The 24,743-nt window shown below is 37.5% G+C and overlaps 1 protein-coding gene across 2 annotated transcripts in view; it reads left to right on the top strand.

The window, feature by feature from the left end:
* The window catches only part of COMMD10 (COMM domain containing 10), a 112,981-nt gene that overhangs the window by 23,061 nt on the left and 65,177 nt on the right, over positions 1–24,743 (top strand). For both annotated transcript variants that reach the window (XM_074569878.1, XM_074569877.1), the window contains exon 5: positions 1,365–1,475. In XM_074569878.1, the coding sequence (XP_074425979.1) occupies positions 1,365–1,475 (111 nt within the window). The remainder of the gene's footprint in view (positions 1–1,364; positions 1,476–24,743) is intronic.

Here is a 24,743-nt window from a genome sequence, read left to right as displayed (position 1 = left end):
TTTATTGCAGAGCAGCTGACGGACTGCAGGCTGACCTGCTGAAGTTCTTCGTACTGCCTTGTTCCTACAGCTGTATACAAACTCAGTCTGAGACCGTTCTGTGTCTTTCTGTTAACTTGGCCTTGGCTAAACTCCCTAACCATCTTTAAATGGCAGTCGTGGTTAATAGGTCATGATATATAATTTTCCTTTCGGTATGCTTACTCATGGCTTTCAGTGTTTGGTTTGTTATGTAATTAGTATAAAGGCGATGCAATATACAAAGAAATGAGATATAACATAAATTAATGTGTAAGTGCAAATGGTAGAGCTGCAGTAAGTTTTGGAAGTTCTGTCTTTGAGCTGTGACCATGGAAGATATTTCTGCCACTGCTTGCTCTCCTATCACTCATCTAGAGATTACTGTGGCTGTAGGAGGCAGGGCATGTGTTGGCTTCTCTGCAATTCACAGTACAGTGCCTCTGGGATGGCTTTGAGCTGTTGATGATTTTAGCTGGATTGTTTGACCGGTAAGAGATTCACCAAGATGTGGCACAGTTTCAGTTTTACCAAGTCAGCCACAACATTTACTAGCAGAGGGGAGACACTAGATTAAAAAGAACTTGTATGCAAATTAACTTGCCAGGTGGTAAGAGTTTATATTTCTACTTTTCTTTATTCAAGAAAAACAGGTAGGTTATTTTGTGAAAGACTTGTAGTTCTGTTCTTGCATGCTTCATTTATGCATGAGGTGTAGCTTGATAATGTTTGAATATCATTTAGATTAATGATTAAAACGCAATTTGAGATGTATTTTTGTGTATCTTTCTATTAAAAATTCTGTTGCTCACATGCTTAACTGCCTTTTGGCTTTTCAGTAGTAACAATTTAAAAAGCAGCACAGAATTATTTTTGTCATTAACATCTGTGTATGGTAGAACACACATGAGTAGATCTGTTGATTAAGAAATTACCATTTTTAGCTGGTTTACCATTTACTGGTAATTTTTTTTCTTTTTCCTAAAAGAAAAATAAATATGAAATAAAGTTGAAACTGCAACTTTGCTGATAAACTTCCACAAGGAAGGGGGAAACGACCTTATTTTGGATCCTTAGTTGTGTTTTATGGATTGGTTCCAACAGATTTGAGACATATGAAGTCGCTTTATTTCGTGTGGTCACAGGCAGTTTGAACTGACAAATTTGGCAAGAGAGAGAAGCATTTCTTGGACTCCAGGAGGATTTGCAGATTGTGCATTGTATAAAAATGCTTAACATTTGTAGAGCCTGACATTGTGTTCACTGACACAAGCCATTCACAATATTGAAAGTTGACCTGGGTGCTTCTGTGCCATCTGATCATAATCTAAATTTGATTTTTATAGCTTGAAACAATTGGGTGGCAGCTGAATCTTCAAATGGCAGAGTCCATGCAAGCGAAACTAAAGTCTCCTCAAGCTGTGCTAGAGCTGGGAGTGAGCAATGAAGATTCAAAGGTAAGAAATACACGCCTGACAGATTCGGAATGAGCTGTTGTGATGGTCTTATGTTCCAAGTTCTGAGGAATCGATTTGAGCTCTTGATCATTGTTTGTCTCGCCAGTGTTTTCATTTATATATTTCATAAAATGATAGTAAGCACTTGGAATTGTGAAGTTCTGATGTAATAGCATACATACTAGGTAGACCGAGAGCTATGTTACCACCTCTTTGGGCTGTAACATAATAGAGAAATATGTAATATGGTTATTTTAGGTCTCTGAAATATCTTTGTGGATAACTTATTTTTATCACATAGCATGTGATTGGTACTTCCTATGCTTTTAATGCCTAGTAGCTTGCAGCCTTCTACCATGTGTGTAGTTATGTAAGATATTACTCATCACTTGCAATCTTTCTGTACTAGTAATGTGTATTTATATGAATGATGACATAGTATGTGAGGTCACAGAAAGCCAATATTTGCAGGTTTTAAGGTAAAGTCTTAAGTTCAAGGATTTTAGTGACTGGTGGTGTTTCGGTGCCAAAACCCACTAATGACGGTAAATTTTTATTCATAAAATCTGTATTTTTTTGTTAGCTAGCATGTTTTAAATTGAACACATGAATTGCTTTTAACCTTATCTTTCTAATGGAAATCGCAGTCTTCTGTGGTGAATGTTTATCTACGAAAAAGTGTAAATAATTTGAAGGGAAAAATCAGAACTCAGCTTTAGCATTACATTTAAATCATAATAATTTTACTAATGTGAGAGGAATTTGTAGTAGAATAAAAGAGAGTACACCGCTTATGTTTGTGCTTCTTACCAAAACTTGCAGCAATTATATCTTTTTCAGCAGTTCACTGTAATCTATAGTATTTTTAAATGCAAATACAGGAACCAGACAATATTTTATGTCCAAGCTGCGTTGGGCAGCATTGCATACAGATTCAATTCTGTGGCAAACCAATTTTAAACAATTGAGGAAAAAATGTTACTTTCACATGACACAGAGAGTTCATCTGTTTCCTTTACAATCAGAATTTAGCAAGTGAATTTTTTGATTGTTTCCTCTCTATTTCTTTTTGTGTGTACAATTAAATACTAAGTTCAGAATTATTTTGCAATAATTACAAGCATTAGAATAGACTTGTAACTGACATCTACATAGAACAGTGCAACAAGGAAAAGATACTGACGCTCTCACGCTACAGACACTAAAATTTAAAAATCTGGGTTGATGTGAAGATAACTACAGGTTTTTTTCACTAAATGTTGACATCCTAGTATAGAATAGGTTTAAGATTGGCTAATATCTGCTTGTATACTGCCAGAAGTGTTGGAACATAATTTTTGTGCTTTATTTTGCATCTTCGTGATCTTTGTGCACTAATTATTATATGAAAATCCTAGATACTATGTACTACTTTTTTTCTCCCCAAACTTAAGTGCGTACCTTTTGCACAGAAATTTGGCATGAATTTAGCATATATGTTCTTAATTACTGTCCTAATTTCTGACAACACTTCTTAATTTCTTTTTTTTTTTTAAATAATTCATGGATATAATATTTTTTTTCAGGAAAGACATGAACAGCTGTTACAGAGGAGCTTTGTTGTGCTGGCTCATTAGGGGGCAGTAGTGCTCTTTGGCAGACTGGCTCTTCCCTTTTTTGAGCTTGTACTCGAATCAGTTCTGTAGTCAGTCGTTGTAGGAAGCGTTTACATTACTAATCTGTATATAACAATAGAAGTTTTTCTTGCTCATCTACAAAACTAAAGCCTGTTAGTAAAAAAACCCATACTGAGCAAGGTAAATGACATTGGCCGTTATTTCCACTTTTGCTAACTGAAAGTAATTGTACTAATACATTAGTGTTTACTACAACTCACTCCACTTAAAGATCATTTAAACAGTTCTCTGTCAGAAGTTGACATTTAAAATTAGTATTTAAATAACCTCTTCAGGAGAGATCATCAGAAAACCTGTGGATATATGAATGTTATTTGTGCTTCATGAAATAAAAAGAGCTAGAGGATATGCTATATGCTATATAAATATTTATAGAGTATATTTTGTCAGCTTCAGATGACATGCAGAGTCCCATAGGTATTATACCATCAAAATTTGAAAGTAAGGTGGTCTTCGGCTCTTTCAGCTGCTAGTGACATTTGCATTGCCCAGGAAATATGCTTCTTCTGACAAATAGTAATTGTGATCAGATCCCATGATTTTTAATAAACATTTTCTTCCTGTTTTTTGTTAAAAAATTGCTGTTTACGTATGTGCAGACTGTATGCTTGATTTGGATTTAACAAATATTTCGCAGAGCCCTGAAAAGTTTTTCGCTATGTTGGGGTGGTTAATTACAGGAATGAGTTACCTGGAGAGGTTGCAGGGTTGCCAGCCTTGGAGATACTCAGGAGTCAATGGGACAAGTCCCTGAGCATCCTGCCCGAAGCGTGGAGTTATCCCCGCTGTGAGCAGAGGCGTGGATGAGGTGGGCTGCTCAACCCTGCCTCCCTGCCAAAGTTGTCCTGCGATCTAGGCTGCTTTGCAGCTCGGTTGCTGATGGTGTTTTGTATGAGGAAGAGAAAAAAGGAGCTTTCAATTAAAAATCCAATTAACAGCGGCTTCTTACAATGATTCAGGATTTGAAATGTTTAATTGCATTTCTAAATCTGAGGGAAGTGGAATTTCTATGAACTAGGCTCACATAACAAGCTGGTATGATAGGAAACATCTTTGTGAACTGCAAGATCATTTGATTCCATTCTGACATTTTAACGAGCAAAGGCGACATTTAGAACTGATGTGTAAGATATTGGCTGTGTGTAAGGCTTTTCTTTAATAATATAATTTGGTTTCAGATCTTTTGGGCTGTTGATTTGCAACATAACAATCTGAGGATTTTTTACAGACTATTATTATTTTTATGGTTATAGAGTGAACTAGCCAGTAGAGGGAGCACAAATTAACAATCCTGCTAATTATGATTTTGATTTGCAAACAAAGACTGATCCCAAAAAGTGCTATGTTTATTTAACATCTGTTTCTTTCAGTATTATTTAATAATTATCCACATAGGCACACGCTCGCATATTCTTTCCCTCTGTTAATAGCAGTAGTTCCTTAGGCTGTCTAATCCAGACCTTTCTAAAGAACTGTGATAATTTTCTATAACCATAGGAGACATATAAAAAAAAAACATAGTAAAGGCTGTAGAGAAGGTCTGAGGGCTTCAGAAATAGAACATCATTGGTGCTGAATATCTCCTCAGAGGAATGTGAGAAGTAAGAGTGTGTTCCTAAAGAGTTTCTGCTATGCCTCTTCACTAGAATGATCCAGTAAGGCATATTACTATACAGGGTATTTATTATTGTGTATTTTTTACACATGATCTATAGTTAACATTTATGCTTGAAAATCATTACAAAAAGAAACTATTCGTGCCCAGTGTTGTCTCTTGATAGTTATCCTTTTTTTTTTTTCCTGCAAATCCATTCCACAGGTTTCATAAGATTCAGTTATGTAATTACTGTTGTTCCTATGGAAGGCTTTGCTCTTTTCTTGGTTTTCCTTTTCTTTATTTCATCTTTGATTTTATTCTTAACCATTAAGGACTTCTTGGAGGAGCTCTTTTTTTTTCAGTGTGAATGCTATGTATAAATTCTTCATGATGTTTCAGTACTTTATTTTGTTCCTTCTTTATACATCTATTTGAAGAATTTTGTTAGAGGATTTTGTCTGCCAGTGGAAGACAAAAAATAACTGATAAATGTACTGGTTTGTTAAACCTGCTAATGCAATACCTTCCACAAAAGATATATAAGATTAGAATGTTGCTATACTAATTTAATTTTATTTCCTTTTAATTAGTTTCTCCTTTTAGATGCTTTAAAAGAAGAATATAACAATGAAAATATTTAAACTATTTTGTTCTGCAGCTGTTTGTTCAAAATCAAAATGGGGCCTGACTGCATTTGAAACTGAGATCATAATACGTATTCATCATTCTACAGAGTAAAGAGAAGTCTGGAGATCATGACTGATTATTTTTTACTTGTTAAAATAACAAGACATGGTTTTCTTTTTTTGCCTCTTATTTTTTACAAACTTTCTATACATTTCTGCACTGTGAACAGGTCTATACCTTAGATGTTCTGCTCCGTTTACTTCCATAAGTATGCCATTTTGCTTTCTAAGTTTGCCATTGTGAATATTTTCCCTGTCTTTAACAGCAACGTGAAGTAGATGAGGAACAAAGCTTTTCTTCTAGGGAAGCTAGATCAGTCACTCAATCCAGGCTGTACATTGTGTACAGTCTGCATGGCATGCAGGCAGGACCTGCACTTGGATGGAAATTTAAGGAAATATGGTGGTGCTTTCCCTTCCCCCTCAGTTTAGCCCTTTGTTTCACTTTGAAAAGAAGTTATATTTGTGGAGTGGCAGAACAGTGAGAGTTGGTGGATGCTAGTGATATGTTCCCACTCCAGAGAGGTAGGAGGTGGCAGAGCATCTATACTGTGATATATCCCTCTTCATTTTCCTCAGCCTCAAAGTCCTCAGCTTTTGGGATGATGCATTTAGGTAGGTGCCTTTTCTTCCCCCCCCCCAAAATAGAGGCGTAATTTGTATCCGTGGGGCTTTGAAAAAAGAGGGTAGTTAAAGTACATGGTGGTGGAGGAACTGTGCTTAGGTGCAAAGACTAAACAAGTGTAAATTGCTTCTCACATTCATCAGCTACCTCTCAACCACTTTCTGTCCTGATGAGGACATCACCTTTTTCCTTCTCAGAACACAAACAAGCTTGCATGTGCACCCTTGAGCCTAGTTTTTAGTCTTCTCATTGAGCAGATTTTTAAGTCTATAGCAATTGCAAAAATAAGTAGGACAGGCCTTGGATAAATCAAAAATGTTTAAGGATGAGATTGAGAGAAGAGGGTTTTTCGTTCTTATTTAGAGGAGGTAATTGGAGGCCTGGATAGCCTCAGATAGCACAGCCTGGTTCGAGGTCTTTCTGAACTTCTGTATACAAGCAAGGTTGCTGCTTTTGGCAATGTATTATGAAACCAATTTTGTTCTGAGAACTAAAATCTAATAAATACTGCTGCTGATAAGAAAGCGGAAAGTTACCTAAGAGGAGGTTTCAGAATATTGAGAGAAGTCCTCATATTTGTAGGAGTTTTAGTAAGAATGACTGTACTTGAGTGTGTGGAACAGCTCAGAAAAATAGGCCTGAAATTTCTAATTTGCTTCCAGGCTGTCACATTGCTACAGAAAGCAGTCAGAAGTTTCTTTGCTCAACCACGAGAGCCAGAAATTCCAGACTTGCAATGCCCAGCAGTTCTTGCATTAGACTGTGTTTGATCCATCATACCTATTATCCCTGATTAAATCAATTTAATTAGAGGAAAAAAATGAAGATGTAGTCCAGTATTTTCAGAATGCTGGACTTTTTTTCTAGTGTAGAAATGGATGGCAGAGTAACCCACGTCCTGTTAAGTTGTGCATAGTTTGACATTTTACTTAGGAACCATTTGCCAGATGGTGTGACTCCAGGAGTATGCACTCACCTCTGGCAATTGTACTGCAGGGTGTAGTTAATTATCTGGCTCCATTTGTGATCTTACATGATTTAATTACCAGCTTATAGTAAGGATCTCTTTACAGGGTTCTCTTTACAGTATTCTTACAGTTCACTTGGCTATATACACAATTTATGAATACTGTCTGTAGCTCATGAATTTACAAACCCTGTAACTGGCTACAGCCTCTGCACATGCTCTGTTCCCCCTAAAACACTCATACAACTTTGCCGTGTGTCTTTATGCCATGAAATTAAAGAAGAAAATGATCCCAGTTTACCGTCTACAGTTGGTTGCAACCTTCGGCAACCTCAGCCTGTAGTTAGTACCGAAGCTCTTGTTTTGTACAGGAGTAAATTGAATTGTGCACATTGCGTAACTTTACCATTGTTCGTCCAAATAAGCAGCAAGAAAGTAGCTGAAGTACTTAACTTCTAAGTTTAAACTTGGTGACTTGTTTTATTGCCAGGCAGAGTTAAGGCCTTGAGGGCCTTTGAAAAATACAAGGATCTGGTGAGTTTTTCCTCATTTAATGCACTTGTACATGGCATCTTTTTTCTTAAAAAATTTGCTTCTTGCCTCAAACTGGCTTTGTAGGCTTGGTCCTTCAGTCTTTTCAGATGAAGAAAAAACATTCATTGGATTCATTGCAAATTCTCCAGAAACTCCAGATACTTTCTTGCCTGCTGTTCTCAGAAACTCTGCAGTGTTTTAGCAAATGAACTGTTGTTGTCATTTGTGTGTAGCATTGTAAAATAACCCTGTTTTATTTGTACTTTTGCTATTATTTTGCAGTACTTCTTGGCAGTACTGACTCCCCTGCTTTTACTTAGGCAATATACTCTGTGGTCCCTTCACAAATGCGTTAAAAATTGGCATCTCTCCCATGTGTATTTCTTCCTGACTCCAAGGTAGAAAGATGAGGTAGTCTAAGAGATGGGTGAGTTTAGGGAGAAATGAACATAAAAGTTGACCTTCCTCTAACAGCAAGGCTCGGCCTTACCAGCATAGCTCTTTTGCATGTGTCTTCTGTTACAATGAAGTTGACTGCTGCCTTTGAGAACTGGAGGCAAGACCAGAGGAAGACAATATGTAATTTTCAAGTCAGCAGCTTTCTAACATGGATGTTTAAAAACAGATAATTTTTCTATGTATAGAAACATAAAAATAAAAATTTCTTCTGAATGTTAAAAGGTATAAAATTCAGAGGGTAATAAGTCCTTTAGATAGAAGTGTATCAAGTGAGTACCATTTTATGGCATTTAAATCAGGTAGGATTAGCTCACAATTAGAAACAAGCAGAGAAGAGGTGTAGTAGGTTCTTTATAAAAGTCGGAGATTAACTTTTTATATATGAAAGTCTTGGTGTTGGGGAGCTGTGCAGAGCTATAAACGTGTCTCTGTGTTTTCTGAGTACCACTCGAAAGGCCTCTCAGTTTTCTATCTTTAGCTTCTCACTTCTTCCATCTGTAAAATGGTGAACCTGTGACTGCCTAACAGTTGCAACTTGGGGGGACTTGCTTGTGTAAAGCTGTCTTTTTGCTATCTATTAATCCTTTATTTTTCCTTTGAGGGGTTCTAAACGAGGAAAGTTATGAGATGTGAAATTTTAAAAAAGGAATTTCCATGTGTTTTTTCTCAGTGGACTTGTGCTTCAAAATCCTTCACATCTTTAAGAGCCAGCAGTGGTTTATTTTCCTGTAGCTAGTTGCCATGTAAGTGATACCTTCAGAGCTTGTTGAAGGAGGTAGGATTGTCTTTTACAGTTATGATTACTGCCTGTTTTTCGTTTATACTGACACTTCAGAAGCAGTTGCCTTGTTCCTCATTACTGCAGCAGTAGCTTGGGAGCAGTCTGTGCTTTGCTGTCTTGGGTGGGAATGGAAGAGGCGTACCCTTCTTAATGCCTTGTCTTCTGGTAGTTCATACTGTGTTGGAGGCACTCTCTGAGTATGAGGAGATCTTTAGTCAGAAACAAAATACCGAAAAGAGGGAGTTAAAAATTTTAAGATCTAAATATATACAGAATGTTTTAATGGAAGTTGCGAACTTGCCTATAAACACCTCTTACCTTTTGTTGGTGTACCATAGAAAGGCATTTTTTGGGAGGTACTCCAAAAAGAGGTAGGTTGATGACTTTGCTTGGGGTATCCAGAAAAAACAGTATGGAGTGTTCAAAGAAAGCTTTAAGTCTTATACAGCCTATTTGCAAACAAACAGAGAAGGTGATTAAATAGCGGGCTTGTAGAAGAGAGTGTGTGATGTCCGTACCTGCCTAGACTGACTTCAGCGCTCCACCTTTTTCTACTTAATTTACTGTTTTTTTCAGGCTTACTGTAGTTGGCTAGCATTTGTTTTCACACCACTGCATGTTACTTCTGTAGCTGTGGCAGGGTGGGCAGAATATAGAGGAAAATTTCTGTCTTCCAATTGTCTGTTAAACAGTGCTTTTTACTGAAGTACTGCTGATCAGGCTCTGCGATGGGCATGGATAGAAATGGAACTTTTCTGTTTTAAGCAGAAGAAACAAAATTCTGTGAAGAAACAGAAAAAATATCTAATACAAATGCCAGTGAAATGGATTCTTACTCTCCACCCTAAGCAGTGGTGGAGAGTTTGTATAAAGTTTGTGTAATTTTTTGCTCCATTTTCTTCATAGAGTAAATAATGATATTGACTTTGTTGAGCTGCTTTTGTTTTCTTGGTTTCCCCAGTATTTAATCTGCCTTTTCTTTAATTAGTGCACAAAAAGCATACCTGCACAAACTTCTTAAGCACCTTTTCTAAGATGTACTTGATTATTTTGTCCCGACTAGTGTATTTTTCACCTTTGAAAGTTAAGTGGATGTATTAGCTTGGAAACTGCAGTATTATGTTGCTTTTTAAATTATATGAAAGATAATTTTTCAGCTTATTGTAAAAGGAAGGGAGATGAGCAGGAAGGTATAAGAGGCATGGAGTAGTCACTCAGCCTGTGAGTATCATATTTACGTTGATTCTCTGTGCAGCTTCTGAAAAGCCTAGCTGCAGGGTGACATATTTAACGCAAGTCAGACATTCTGATCACACTCTTCTCCCGTGATAAGTTTTTGTTATCTGCATAAAAAACCTCATAGACTAAAAGTCCACTATAGCTAATTTCTGATTTGTAAAATGTAGTATTTTCAATCCATTTTGCTTAATTATTGCTGTAGGGAAGGTTTTTATTGGCACGTTTGATAAGAAGATTGTATAAATGAACATTTTTATAAGTACCATAACATTTAGAGTATTTGTTTTCCTGCTGAGTGTCATGTTGCTGTGTTATATCTTTATGCACAACAAACGGGTCATTTTAATCAATTTCTAGTTCTGTTTTTTTCTCCCCACAGTATCAAATTACTTCCTTGCTTTTCAGTTGCAGTAGACCTAGTTAGTACAGTTCTCCTATTTATAAAGTTTTTACTTTTGTCTACTTTGGCTGAATATTAATTGTTTTTCCTTGAAAATATAGTTATGATGTGTGTCCTGACAAAATAAGACCAGCTTAAACATAAAATCCAGTGAAGACGTGGACATTTCTAAGGCAGTCCTGACAGTAAAGTTCTGTATAATATCTGACTTGTACAGTCTGAAATTGATATTTAAAGTTATTGAACTCCATTGCATATTTGTAAGCATTTCATTGCAAGCCTGATTATAAATACATGCTTTTAAAGTCTCTTTGACTGCTGTTAGATGCTGGAAGATGTCGTCTGAACAGACATGTTACAAGTATGATTCTGCCTTTTTAAGTTTCTGAAGTGCAAAAAGGAAGTTGGGCCAAAAAATCTCATAGATAATCCACAATATTTAAATAAGTTCTAAAAGCTGGGCTTATTTAACCAAGTTAGCTTTCATTGTTCCTTAACTTTCTCAAATGTCAAATTGTGGATTTTTTTTTTTTAATAATTTCTAATTTGTTTTCTGTCCTCTGCAACAAACTTTTCAGCTCCCTTAGCAGAGGATGTACTCTGGAACAGGCAAGCAGAGCTGCAAGTGAGTAGCTAGGATCTTTGCGTGGAGGAAGACCAGCATCAGCTTGAGGTTCAGCGCTTCCCTGTTGGCATCTTGCCCGCAATTCCATTTTCTGCACGGGAAGGGGGAGGGAAATTGGTGGAATGAGGGTAGAGGTTTCCAGTCAAAGTATCTGCACAGGACTTGGGAGACTTAGTTGTATCCTTAAATTTATATAATGGGTCAGATTACCTTTCTTCCAGGAGAGGGACTGCTGAGTGAGTGCAGAGGGATGGTTTTGGTAAATTTACAGTTCTGGGCTTTAAATCTACAGTGCCATGAGTACTCTTGCCAGTATGAAGTTGAACAATTGTGAGATTCTGCTTCCAAATATGAGTTTTTGTCAGTATTTTCTTTTCAGGCTTTCTCTGTAATCCTTTCAAGAGTAGGGCTAGCCACAGAAACCAAAAATGAACTGTCTGAAGCATTTGAACACAGTGTCTCTGTTATAATATTAAGAAGCGAGGACATCACATGTGAAACTGTTTAATTTGGGTTAGGAAATTACATTACAGTATTTTTACTGTGCAGCTCAAAGGAGAGGAGCTGATCTGTGTCAGAGCGTTTGCATCTTGCCAGGGTCAGTGAGCTGTGGGACCACTCCGGGGCTGTGCATCCTGCACCCGGACACGTTTTCCCCTTCTCCCTTGTACACAAACCGCCACGCATCTTCTTGAGCAACACACCTGCATACCTTTTCTTCTTAACCACATCCACGCTTACATCCGAAGAGGCTGTCTGGGGGTGGCAAGGCGCAGCTGCCAAACCAATTCATGGTCCCTGCAGGTTGCACCTTGCTTGTGTACCTTTAGAAAACATGATGGTGAGGTGAACCATATTCAGTTACCCTGTTGGTTCATACCTTGCCAGCGGCTCTGTGCTCCTTAGGCTATTACAAAGTGATTAGGTGTTCTACATGACAAGCATCTTACCAGGTCTGCTCAGGGTAGTACAAAAGGAGCCTGTGCTTCTTTGTTTGCATCCAGTTCACATTTGTGTTCACCATCACTGTGATTCTCCTCTGTGTTCTGCTTTTCTTCTGTCAGTTCCTTAAATGCATTGTTTTGTGAGTTTCGGTACAAAATGGTACTGTCAAGGAAAAGTAATCCTCTTGGTGATTATGAGCTTCCAAGCAAGCTGCTTTGTGGGTTAATAGCATGGGTTTTATTTTAAAAGCAATTGTATTGTTCTGTATTTTCTGTCTGCTTTGCAGAATTGCTGGGCTTACTTTCCTGTTACTTTTGTTAATTTTTTTTCAACGTGCAAACTAATGAAATTGCCAAATCTGGCTTCCTGGAGAAGTAATATGTACATTCTTGAAAGAGTACAAAGTGAGCATCTCCTGCGTTGCTAACATCTGTCCTGCTTGAGGCAATAAATATACAGTACAGTACATGCTGTCAAACAGTATCAATGCTGTGTATTTGACATTGAACAGGTGTCTGTACAATGCTGTGACACCCTTTCCAGGCATGCTTCAGGTGGAAGAGGGTAGGTCACCACCTCAATTATATGCAAGGGGGGTGATTTTCACTCGTCTCTTTTCCTGTTGTTTACAAATGACAGGAGTCTGGTATCTGGAACCCTGTGGCATCTAAATTTGTGCCACTTGGCTTTGTGTGAACGTTTAGCAAACTGTAAAAGCTGCTATGACAAGTGACCTTTTTCACCGGTTAAAATACATGAAATATCACCTCTTTCACAGGAAAACCACAACCCACAGCATGGCCTACAGCCCCTGAGCAAATCTTGATCGGTATGGTTATATAAAATCACTACTAATGAAATAACAAATACATATTTCTAGGAATGCGTACTCACTGGCAAGGCAGTAATAGAAAGAGATTTCAAGGAGGAAAGGAAAATACTTTTTTTTTGCTTATTGAGACAGATCCTGTTACTAAGAATACATTTTGAAGCCTTGTAGTAATGAAAGGGCAATACAAAAACAAAAATAGAGCCAAAGCTAATGAACATGCTTGTCTAGCTTGAAATTTATATGTAAAGAGAAGCTGCTTCTTTTTCTGACCCCTTCAGCAACATTTTTGAACTTCCATATTTGTAAGAGTAACTGAGTTGTCCAGCCAGACTGTGAGATGGAACCACACAGGGGGGACAAATGGCAGAGGAAATAGCACTGTGATGCTTTCTCAGTGAGGTTATAGCTGTCTCAGTGTAAGGCAGTGACAATTTCTGCTGTGCATATAATCAAAATATTACAAGAATTGCTTTGTAAGTGGTGTTTGTAAATGCCTGCCTTCCTCAAAAACATCAGGATTAGGCCCTGAGTTTTTCAGTAATACTGGAGTCAAGGCTCTTTGGATTACCTCTGGTGCATAGTGGCAGGCAGCAGACTTCTAAAGAAGGCTGAAAATGCTAGACGGTGTCTCTGTCCTCTTTTCCAACATCAACAGAAACAAGGAGTTGGGAGATGCTTGTGCTTGGGAATAAGTCATGTGATGAGATTGGGAATTTGACAGCAAAACAGCAGCTCTGGCTGGTGTATATTTCTTTGATTAGGTGCTTCAACACCAAAGGGTGCACTTGTCTCCTTCATGAGATGGAGAAATGTATTATATACTGTGTTGGCATAGGAGAGTCACAGGCTTTCTGGAGAAGGACTAACACTGTACTGTAGGGGCCTGCCCACTGGTGGCTTAGGAGTGCTGTCATACGGAGTAGTCCTGCAGGGTTTGCAGCCTGGAACCGAGTATAGGGTTCATTAACTGCACAGAGGAGTTCAAATTCATGTTGTTTTTCCTCTTCTCCTCTTACGAATCCTAAATAAAGGAATTCCAAAATCTACATATACACACTTGAAAACAAATACCTGTCTTTGTTCAAGAGCAAGCGCATAAACGTTATACATACTGCCTGCATCACCTAAAGTCACTACTGGAAAGGAAGTGTGTTTTATTAGAAGATCTTAGAGTACTCGGGAGGAGAAGGTTCATTTGAAGATGCAATTTAGAGGCAGGAAAAATCTGTAGATTTAGGAAAGTCCATGTGACAGCAGAGGACAATTCCTGAGCTGTTTTTCCTTTTTACCATTTCTAGAACACTTTGCCTCTTTACATACTTATTCCTTTTTCCTTTCTGTCGTCCCATCTTCATGGGAACAGGCGCATTGTGCTCCTATCAAAAAATGCTACAGATTCCAAAATGTCTTTGAAGTTCCTCTCACAGCAGCATTGCCATTGAAGTGGGACAGAATTCCTGGGGTTGGTGCTATGTCTAAGAAGTTCTAATACATGTTTTCAAATGCTGCCTTCATTTAACTACTCTCTTTTTTTGTGCGTGTGTCATTGTTGCTTCAGTTTCTTTTCTTGTGTGGTAGGGTATCTTCTGCTCCTAAAGGGATAGCATGGGATGATATAAATTCAAGAAACATGTTTAGGCAGTGTTTACAACACTGAGTTCCTGGATGGCAGTGTATTTCTATCTGTACTTTTGGAGGCTAACATTTAACAAGTTCTTGAGTGCGTGTTTTAGTTTCCTCTTTCTAAATTTGTGTCAGGTTGAGTGAACATGAAAGCCTTTCTGATAAGAACCAAAATGGTTCGTAGAGGATATGGATGAGATCAAGAATAGCTAGTTTTTAGGATTGAAATTGGTACTATTTGTTTTCCTTCCAAATGTGGATGTATTTGAGACAATATACAGGAGGAAGCCTTTAATGCTAAACCTTTTCAGGAGAACTGCTGTGCTGCAACAGCAAGGAGCTTCTCTTTTGGAGTGCACTGATTTGCCAAGGGTACTGCAGGCAGACAGACACGGGTAAGCTGGCACAGAGATGTCTGAGAACCGTGTAACCCAGAGCAGAAGTGCATGAAACAAATGTGGAGAGGTGGAGGCCATAAGGGCAATTAACAGCAACAGAGAAGCAAGGACGTGTTGTCCATGGGGAGCTGTGAGAGTTGAACCTGTAGAGGTTATTTTGAGTGAGGCTGAGGATGATTAACATGCAGGGAAGCGGTGCACTGAGAGAAGCTTTATGCCACATGACATAGTGCTTTGTTCTCAACCTGATATCTGAAAAGTCATTCTGAAAAGCTCTTGAAAATTCAAGTGTAGCATAATTTGAATTTATTTTGTTAGTGGAATTGCTTTAAAATTCACATTACCGTTTTAAACTGCAAACTCCCGTGGCCTTGAGGAAGTCACAAAGAATCTAGAGCCATCCTTGACTTTAAGAGTGAGGCCCACGATGCCTGCCTAGGACAGAGTACACTTGTGTTTACTGCCTTTTGAAGAGAAGACCCTGACAAAACTTTAGCTGAGGGAATGCAATCCAAGGGTGAGCCTCAGACAAACAGCAGATTCTTCAAAGACATGTGGGACTAGTAAGGCAGAGGAAGGATATAACAAAAAAACCCCCCATCAAACCCCAAGAAGACATTTAGCGTATTTGTTCTTTATGGATAGACTGATGAAACGTATTTGTCAGTGCCAAGCATGAAAAGTGCAGTCCTGTAACTTAAGCACCACTGAGACGTTAGGTTGTGGATACTTGTTCTAAACCCTTTCTCCCGTTCTTTGCAACAAAATAGTTTTGTTTTCAAAACATTCCAATCTGTCATAACCCAGCTTTAAATTTCTTGAAGTAACTTGAATGCTTTCATTAATGTGACTATTTTTAAGATGCTCAAAACTTGAGAACTTGAGAGACTACTGTCTTTTTATAGCTATGTGGCTTAAGACAAACAGAAAAAAATCAGCGTTCTGTTTTTCCCACTGATTTCTGAAGCACTTCAGTAATGTGCTTTCTGCATTAGCTTTTTTTTTTTGAACTGAAGAAGCACGTAAGAATTGCAGACCAAACATCAGTCAGTCTATAAAACTGCAAAAAGAGCTTTGCAGCTTGAAACCAAAATATTATTATTTTAGTATGTGTCTTCATATTAAAACAAAGCACTTCCCATTTTCAGTTATGTGGAATTGGCATGTGTTTAATTCTTTCACAAAAAGTTGCAGGGGTGAGGACAGTGTGATATTTGGAAGACTGCAGGTGGTTATTGCCACTAAAACCAATATCCAGTAATGTGCTGTTCCACAAACAGGTCTGGAACAGGTGCAAAATTAATCTTCTGCCATAGTGTATGTACAACATATGTTAGTATCTTCACGTTGGCTTTGTGGAAATAAAGTTTAAAAAAAATCTAGTTACATAGAGTCACCATTTCCTTATGATTTGCATCTAATTCTTACACTTCCATTAAAATACTCTTTGCAGGTTTGGAGTTTTGGTTTGGGGTTTTTTTTTTTTTTGGTTAAAGAGTAGTAACATCTTTACTTAGAGTGTAAAAGTGTTTGGAATATGTAGAGAAGAAAGCCTTTGGGCTAGGAAATTGCCTCTTATTTTGTCCCACAAAACCCCTTTCAGGTTTAATTGACTTAAACTGTGTAACAATTACCATTTCATTTTTGCTGATTGTTCCTCGTAGAAGTCCTGTATTTTTGCGCAAATACCAATTGATTATGAGCATTCTGATGTAGAGTCAGGCTGTGCTGTCATTGAACACCAGCACTCCTGGGCACTGTAGAGAGCACACAGCCCAGGTGCTGCAGTAACGCACCTGGGAGAAGCAGAGTGCTTGGCTGGGATTCCTTCCAGTCTTGAATACAGTACGGGGAATCAGCCATGTACTCTCCACTTTATGAAAGTGGCGTATAAAATAATGTGGAAGAAGGTGACTGATCTCCCCTCAGGTAGATGAATGCTCTACAGAAAACAGAAAAAAACATTTCCAGAGAGTGTAAGATGGAGTGTGCTCATGTGCTAGCAGAAATATGGGTGAGGTGACCAAAAGGATTTTTCTACTATTTTTTTTGATTGTAATAAAAAACCCTATTTAAACTTGTACATTTAATATATATATATATAAAAATACATATACATACATATATATATATATAGTGAAAGACTGCAGATGTGTGAGTGAAAGTAATATCTGTTTTGCCTACAATTCTGTTACCCTGTCTGTGAGCTGCACAGAGCCTGGAAATCAATTTGGAAAGGGGCAGGAAATCCTCCACCAAGAAGGAGAAGGTTGCCTTTGGAACAGGCATCATCACGGGGAATAGCACAGCATGGGATTGAATTTCCTTGGCTGTTCTTGTTAGAATGTTGGACATGTTTTTATCCTGAAGTTACTGATACATTGCTTAATGTTAAGTGGCATTTTTTTGCATGTGAATAGATACCTATGTCAACAGTTGCCAAGTGTCCTTCAAGGCAAACAAAAAAGCAGTAGAACGAACTGTGACTGCAGAGATGAGCCTTTTAAATAAAAGCAAAACAAAACTGCTTCTTCCTGCTGGCTGTTGAGAAGTTTATTGATTCTCCCTCTAAATCCATTGAAACCCCAAGTGTGTATTTTCTTCTGCAGTAGGTGGAAGAAAGGCTGGTGAATGAAGTTCACCGCTCTCGCAGTTGTGCCAAAGTATTTGTACAGCTACACTGCAGAATGGATCCCTGAAATGAATTAGAAAATGAAACAAAGGCAATATCTTGGAAGTTTCTAGAGATCGTGACTGCTTAAGTTTCTATAGGGCCCCACAAAAAAACCCTGGACTGGCACGGAGGGAAATAGACTGGTTTGGAGGTGGTTTTCAGTTGTTAGCATGAGGAAGGGTGTGATGTAACAAAGAAAATGCAGATTTAAACTATGCCCAGTTCTTAACTGTTACACTTCTTTTTCATGGCTGCTGGACTCATGCTTTCCAAAAAAGGCAGTCGTCTCCCAGATTTTTAGCAGACATTGTAGGACTAGCATTTTGCTTTACAGATGTAGGTAAAAGTGAGGCTCTTCTGTGTGTATGTTTGTGCCTTTAGTATTGCTACTAATTCAAAGATCAGGAAGATTTTTGGTAACTTGGTAAAACTTACTGTTTTCAGAAGTAGCAAAGAAAAATGACTTGCATGGAATTTATTAAGGTTGATGCATTTGCATTTCTTGTTAATGAAATCAGTGAGATGGAGAGACAATTAAATATTTGAAGAATTCCTACAAATTTAAAAAGCAGGAAATTGCTAAGCATTTTGGTTTGGGGTTTTTTTTTGTAATTGTGTTTGTCTGAAGTGCTATTTGATTAGATTCTTTTTCTGTTATTAGTATTGTCATTCATATGCTGAACCTTAAAATAATGTAATTTTTACCCCAAGCAATTCACAGTCTCAAAGAGCTTTGTGTATAAAGTTTGCATATAAAGTTTTACAGATGGTGAGCTAATCTCATGCTACTGTAGCTGTTTTAAAATAGTTTTCTCTTGTGCCCAAACATAAACCAAAGAATACAATAAGAAGAATTTGATCTGTAAGTAAAATACATGTAACTAAAAGGTACAGGTATGAAATAGCAATGATAAGAAAGTTACCTGATTGTAATCAACATGCGTTATGAAAGAGAAAATAGGAGGAGGAAAAGAATGGAAATTATGGAAATGTCAATATGGAACACATTTAGAGTAGATATTGTGCACATTAATAACAGATAAGATAAAATTGCCAAAATAGTTTCGGTTAAAGGATCAAGAGTGATGTGGAATGTATGGAATTGACTGAGGCAGGAAATGAACGGCTGTGGAGCAAAACCCTCTCTGAGCTGCCGGCATTAGCCTACCACTTTGTTTTTTTAACTAATAATTGATGTGTAGCTAGCTAAAGAAATCATAGAAATAAAGGATGTTGCTTGTAACATGCAGTGATACAAAAAGTAAAAAATGAGAAAGTTATGAAGAAAAGATAAAAAGAAATATGGAGATTAAGGCAACCACAACTGAAACTCAGAGATTCTTCTCTAAGACGATAGTGATTATTATCAAAAGGATTTCAATGTATTGAATTAGTATTTTAGATAAGATTTTCAAGTTGTGTGGGAGAAAAATGAGAACATCACTGAAAATCACTAAATTAAATTTGGAAGGAACAGGTTTAGTGGTTCTGTAGCTGGGAAAGTTTAAGAGAGATTTAAATTTTCATGCTATGGAAGTGCTGTCCTCGAGTAAGATGTCAGAAGCGGACATTTCTGGAGAAGCTCTATGTTAAAAATTCTCTGCAAAGCGAGATACTTGGACTTTCAGAGTTAGCGCCGCTTTGAGCAGTGGGTGTGGGGATGGTCAGGCCAGATGGCCTCCTGAAGCCCATTTCAAGATGAATTATTCTGCAGTTGCAGAGAGATTTCAGTTTTGAAGGTGTAATTAGACTCTTCTGCAGGGTCCTGAAAAAGAAGCTGAATAGCGTCATGACTAATTTAGTATTTAATCTGCTCTGTTTTATTTAAACAAGAAAAGTACGCAAGAGTGCCCAGGTTCCAAAGGAAGTCAAAGATGGGACCACCCTTTCAGTGGAGGAAAGCAACAGAGACATTATATCCACAAATCAAAGGGTCTCTTTTGTAGACAGAATTACACTTAGCTTTTGTGAGAGGTTCCTAATTTGTTTTGGCCCTTTCTAAAAACTGCATGATTCTAGTCGGTTTGTCACATTTTCCATTCTGGGTATTATGTTAAGGTGTCCAAGTGAATTTTCATTAGAAATGCTACTTAATGGGAGATGTACAAAAGTGCTATAACATTGCATATGAGTTCATCAGTGAAACTTACTCCAATTAAAATCACTCAGTCTCTACTAGATAATGGAAAATAATGAGTTGCTCACAACCTGGCAGACTCGGGATCTATGTCAAGCATTTACCAGTATTACTGTAGTTAGAATAACCTGGCATTGTATTAATTATTTGAAACATGCACAGTAAGGAGCTCTTTGATGAGAATGAAAGCATTGAAATGAAGTAAAAACAATATACAGGATAAAGGACCGAGGCAGTAGTAGCTCTGTGTGCCTGGAGTGCAAATTTTGTGGTATTCCATGTTTAATATTAAAATAGCATTTGGGCATATATTTGTGGTTGGAGTTACTCTGGGCAGAACTTGTAGTGCAGGAAACGAACAATTTGGGACCTGAATTTTGATCTCTTGTCGTTCTTTATGATTATCGACTTAGTTTATTTTAAGAGTAGTACTAGCGATTTAAGCTCTTCAGGACCAACAAGCAGAGTAGTGTTTCAAGGACACCTTTTCCCTATTTCTTCTATGAATCTCTAATCTGACTTCACATTTTACAGTGTAAGATTTGGTGAGTGGGACATGAAAATTATATGTTAAAACTAATTACTAGTGCATCTCTGAAAAGCTTCAGCATTTTAAATGCTGAGCCTAAATTGCTATAGATTCCTTCTAAAATCTGCAGCGTTCTATGTTGAGAAAGTGTGTTGTTTTGATAGGTAACTTTTATGTTTACTTTCCCTAAGAAGATCTGAAATTAGTGGTGTGTTTGTTTTTTTTTTTTAAAAAACTTGTTGCTTTGTGTCTGAATAAGGTATGCATTTATAAATTTCTTGCAGCAGAATCCCTTTTTGCTGTACTTAAAAATAGCATATTTTTGCCACAATTGGAAAGCGTTCCTTCACACTATTGCTAAATGCAGTTCTTGATTTTAGTCTAGCACTTTCATATTTCCTCATATCAGTGTTTTAACCTGTTAACTGATAAAGCCTCAGAATTCTGCAGTGGTTTCTTTAGATACTAAATTAAATAGAGTGGTAATTCTCTGTAAAAAAGCTGTGGAAGATTTGGATTCTGTGTATCTTTCCCCCTCCTGTTCATAAGTAACACACAGCAATATTCTTTATTTTAATACACTGTCTGCTAAAATTGCCTGTTGCCTCTCCTTCAGTGTGACAAGCTGCGTAGCTAGGTACACCTACACCCAAGCTGATGTGTGATGCAGGAATGGCCATAGACCTGTGGTTCCCTGCTGGCTCAGTGCTGTTTTGCCAACAGGTCTGCAGGCAGCAGGGTGATGTGCTGAGCCATCATTCAGATGCACAGTCCACAGAGCTTTGAGAAATGCCGTCCTGCAGCACCTGAGACTGTGCTTGCACGTTTGCAGTGCCTCTAGAAGTGAGTCGGGCATGAGGGGTGGTGTTGATGCGGTTTCCCGTCGCAGTGCAGTCAAAGCTTTTACCTTCTTTCAGTCCCTGGTGAACACTAGCATGAGAACAGTGAATGAGGGTGGAGAAGCTGGACAGTTTGCTAGGGAAAGCAGAGTAGTGGATGGCTGCATTTCTGTGGCATTGATGTCCTGTGTACTTATGGTTGTTATTTTTAAACCTATTAGAAGATTAAGGTGTGTAAAACCAAAATCTACAAGCCAGTTATTAGACTGAATTCACATTTAGTTTTCATGAGGTGTAAGGAAAAAAAAAGATGGTTGTAAAATGTTATATTGCTATATTTAATAAATTTTAAAAAGTTTATAGAAAGCATATTATAAAATACAACATATGAATTATTGTCAGGCTGAGCCTGGAAGCAGTTTTGCTGTGATGCTTTTTCTTTTTTTAATGGTGGTATTCTGCCAGTGGAAGGTACTGCTCAAATTTCACATGAAGTGCATCCTAACCTGCTCTGTTCGCTGGTGATAAAAGTATGCTGTGCTTGTTAGAGAACATAGCAGGAGTAATAATGCTGTTGTCTTTCTCACATATTTAATCTAAAAATTATGCTTTGTTTAAAGGAAATAAAAACCGTGCACTGAAACATTCTACCATTTGCTTCTGATGTGTGCCCCCCTCCCTTTGGGGTCTTGTCTATTTTATTGATTAAATTCCTAAATTAGACTTCTGAAAAGTTTTGGAAATGCAAAATTAACCCTTTCTTTACCATAAATTAAACACAGTCTTTGCAGTGAAGTAGTGATCTGGCTATTTTTTTTCTCTATCGGTGCTGTCAAAGACAAGACGGACCTTCTAGGTGTGACAACTTAAACAGCAGCAGGCAGTTGTGAATGAGGAGTGGAATTACTTTTTTTTAAAAAGACTGTATTTTTGAATAAAGTCCATTGGAATTCTGACATACTGCTTTTAATGATTCCTATTTGTAAATTGTTAAAAGCTTTACAACAAAAGAGAAGTATTTAAATTCTTTAATGTGAAACAGACTAATGCACATAGAGGTGCATTGTGTGTGATGCCACACATTGATGGTAAGTTCAGAAATAGAACCCAGACACTGTCTACTGGGAAGCAGGATGTCTTAACTCTGGTTCTTATGAGTACAGGGGAGCAAGGATATTCATAATATGTATTGTTAACAGTTGACGCAATCTGAACTATTCTTGCACTGTCAGATACTCTGAAATAATAAATAAGCATGTCTGAGACAGGGCCAATACCTCAAAGTGAGAAATCCACACATTCTTTTATTGTCTTTCATTTTGTGCTGTAACCATTGTGCAGATCTGGACTGTATTATTGCATTTGGCTCATGTATGTTTTACTTTTGGCCATACAACTATGGCACACATAGCAGACTGGTGGGTGAGTGGATGAGTGGGTTTTGACAATTTATGTTGTTTATGGCATAGTTAAAAACAGTGTATGTGAATCTTAGATTTGCATCTCAGTATGGCTATATTTTGTAAAATAAGGTTTTATAGAAGTAGACAATCTGGACTTGTGAGGGAAGAGGTAGATAGAGGATGGAGCTGCGCTAGTCCTAAAATTGCTGCCGTGTGTTGCCTTGCTTTCTCCAAGGGCTGCTTTCACACCAGCCATTTGGGCCTACATCAGTGTGTCAAACACGCAGGAGATGTTTTAGAGCTGCTTGTGGCGTAGGAGTTCCTGGTGCCTTCTGACAGAAATGGACAACTGGGCATAATTTTTAGAGTATATTTAACCAAATTACATAATCCTGTCTTTCAGGTCTTTGGATTCATTATTACACATTGAACATTACACATTTAATAATGAAACACATTCATTATTATTTGAATAACTTACTGTATACACTCTCATCAGGATATCAAGCCTATAGAAATATCTCTTATGGAGAAAGATTCCCTATGTAATATGAATCTTATAGCATTATTATTAGTCTTAGGTTCTTGGTTTGGTCATTTTCATGTTTGCCAAGGCCCTGTGGCCAGGTTTGATACCTACTATATTCCATATGTATTCAGTTACCAGTGTGATCAGTTTTCTGTTATTTCTGCTAGTAATTGTTTTAATCTCATCATTTGATAGATAGCTTGCTTGTCGAAAATAAAACGCTTGTGTATGTTAGTAATTTTTTGTGATTAATTTTTTTATGAGAAAGAGACTAATTCATTCCTTGTGCTCCATCAACCCAACTGGTTTGGTTTATTAAATTATGATACCCATGACCTTGGAAAAGTAATAAAAATTTCAAATGCCCTCTGCTGTTCTCCTGTGTCACTGTCCTAATGGGATAAATGACAGGAAGCAGAGAGAAATATGCTACATGGATAATTATAATTATTGTTTTTAAATTCTTGGTGTTATATTTAGTTCAGAAAACTTCATTTGTGTTTTGAGAAGCCAGGTTTTGTAACTCGGGTAGCCTGAATTCTTTGTTTGGAACATTGGTTTTAATAATTGACATTTATATTCATTTCTAAACCACATTTTGGTCCTTTTGCGGAAAGCAGAGAAATAAGGCTTCCTCAGAGCAACAATTAAAATGAGCAAGGTACAGAATCCCAATATATTTGTGGAGGTGTTGTAATAGCTATCTGTTGAGGAGTACTGTTTTACTGTGTCCTGAAAGATACTTTTTAATTGGTGTTTAGAGAGAGTAAGCCCTTGTTTCACAAACTGTGAATATTTGGAAACAGGGTAGATGGTTAAGAGGCGCGGTGAATAATAATGTGGCAGACAGCTAGTTAAATTCTGGTGAATTTAGCAGTTCTTTTGATGTAAGGAGGATTTTTTTTTTTTTTAAGTACATTTTCATTATCAAGGAACTAGAAAACACAGAGAGAAGTCAGAGCAGAATTTGTGTGCACAATGGAGATACCCAAATATAACTTTACTTCCCTCCAAAATTATATGAGGAGTCCATTGAGCAGAATAATTGCATGCAGCACTGGCTCAGAAGAAAACAGTTGTCTCTTGTTTACCCCTTCACTGTGGCCTCATCTTTTCAGCTGCAATTAAAGAATGTGTTAAAATCAAGTGAAGTGCGTTACTGGAGGACACATGCGGAGACTTTCTTTCCTTAATCAAATACTACAGCTTAACAACAAAAAGATACATGCATAAAAGATTTTAGCATGACACTATTTCAAATCTTAACGTTTTAGTTTTTCCTGGTATACAAGCAGCAGACTTTCCACACCTTGTTTTTTTGTAATAGTGGTAGTGTAAAAGGTTAAGGAACATTTTCACCTAGAACTGTATGTTTCTGACGAACTCCCATGTTCCCATAGCAATTTTAGTAACCACACGCTGTTTTACTGGAAGAGTGACTTGAGGATATTGCCTGATTTCTCTCTACCTCCCATGGTAAACCTTCTGTTTGTTTTGTGAATTTAGTAGTCAGAGGTGCGTGATAAAACTTGCCATCTCTTACTTAATGACACTTCGCAGCCAGTAAGACTGCCAAACTGCTATACAACTTTCCTTTTTACTTCATCAAGCAACACAGAGGAGCAGATCACAACAATTATTTTCTATCCTAATGCCTCATATTGACTGAAACATTTCAGTCTAAAAATAGATAAGTACCATAAAAGGCTTAAATGGGGAAAGGGACGTCTTCACACCTGCAAATGGGTCTAAAGAGAGGAAAAAGTGCAG

The sequence above is a fragment of the Larus michahellis genome, chromosome Z, assembly GCF_964199755.1.
Source record: "Larus michahellis chromosome Z, bLarMic1.1, whole genome shotgun sequence".
Classification (NCBI taxonomy): domain Eukaryota; kingdom Metazoa; phylum Chordata; class Aves; order Charadriiformes; family Laridae; genus Larus; species Larus michahellis.
Note: the sequence above shows the minus strand (reverse complement) of the source record. Positions and strands in the feature narration are given on the sequence as shown.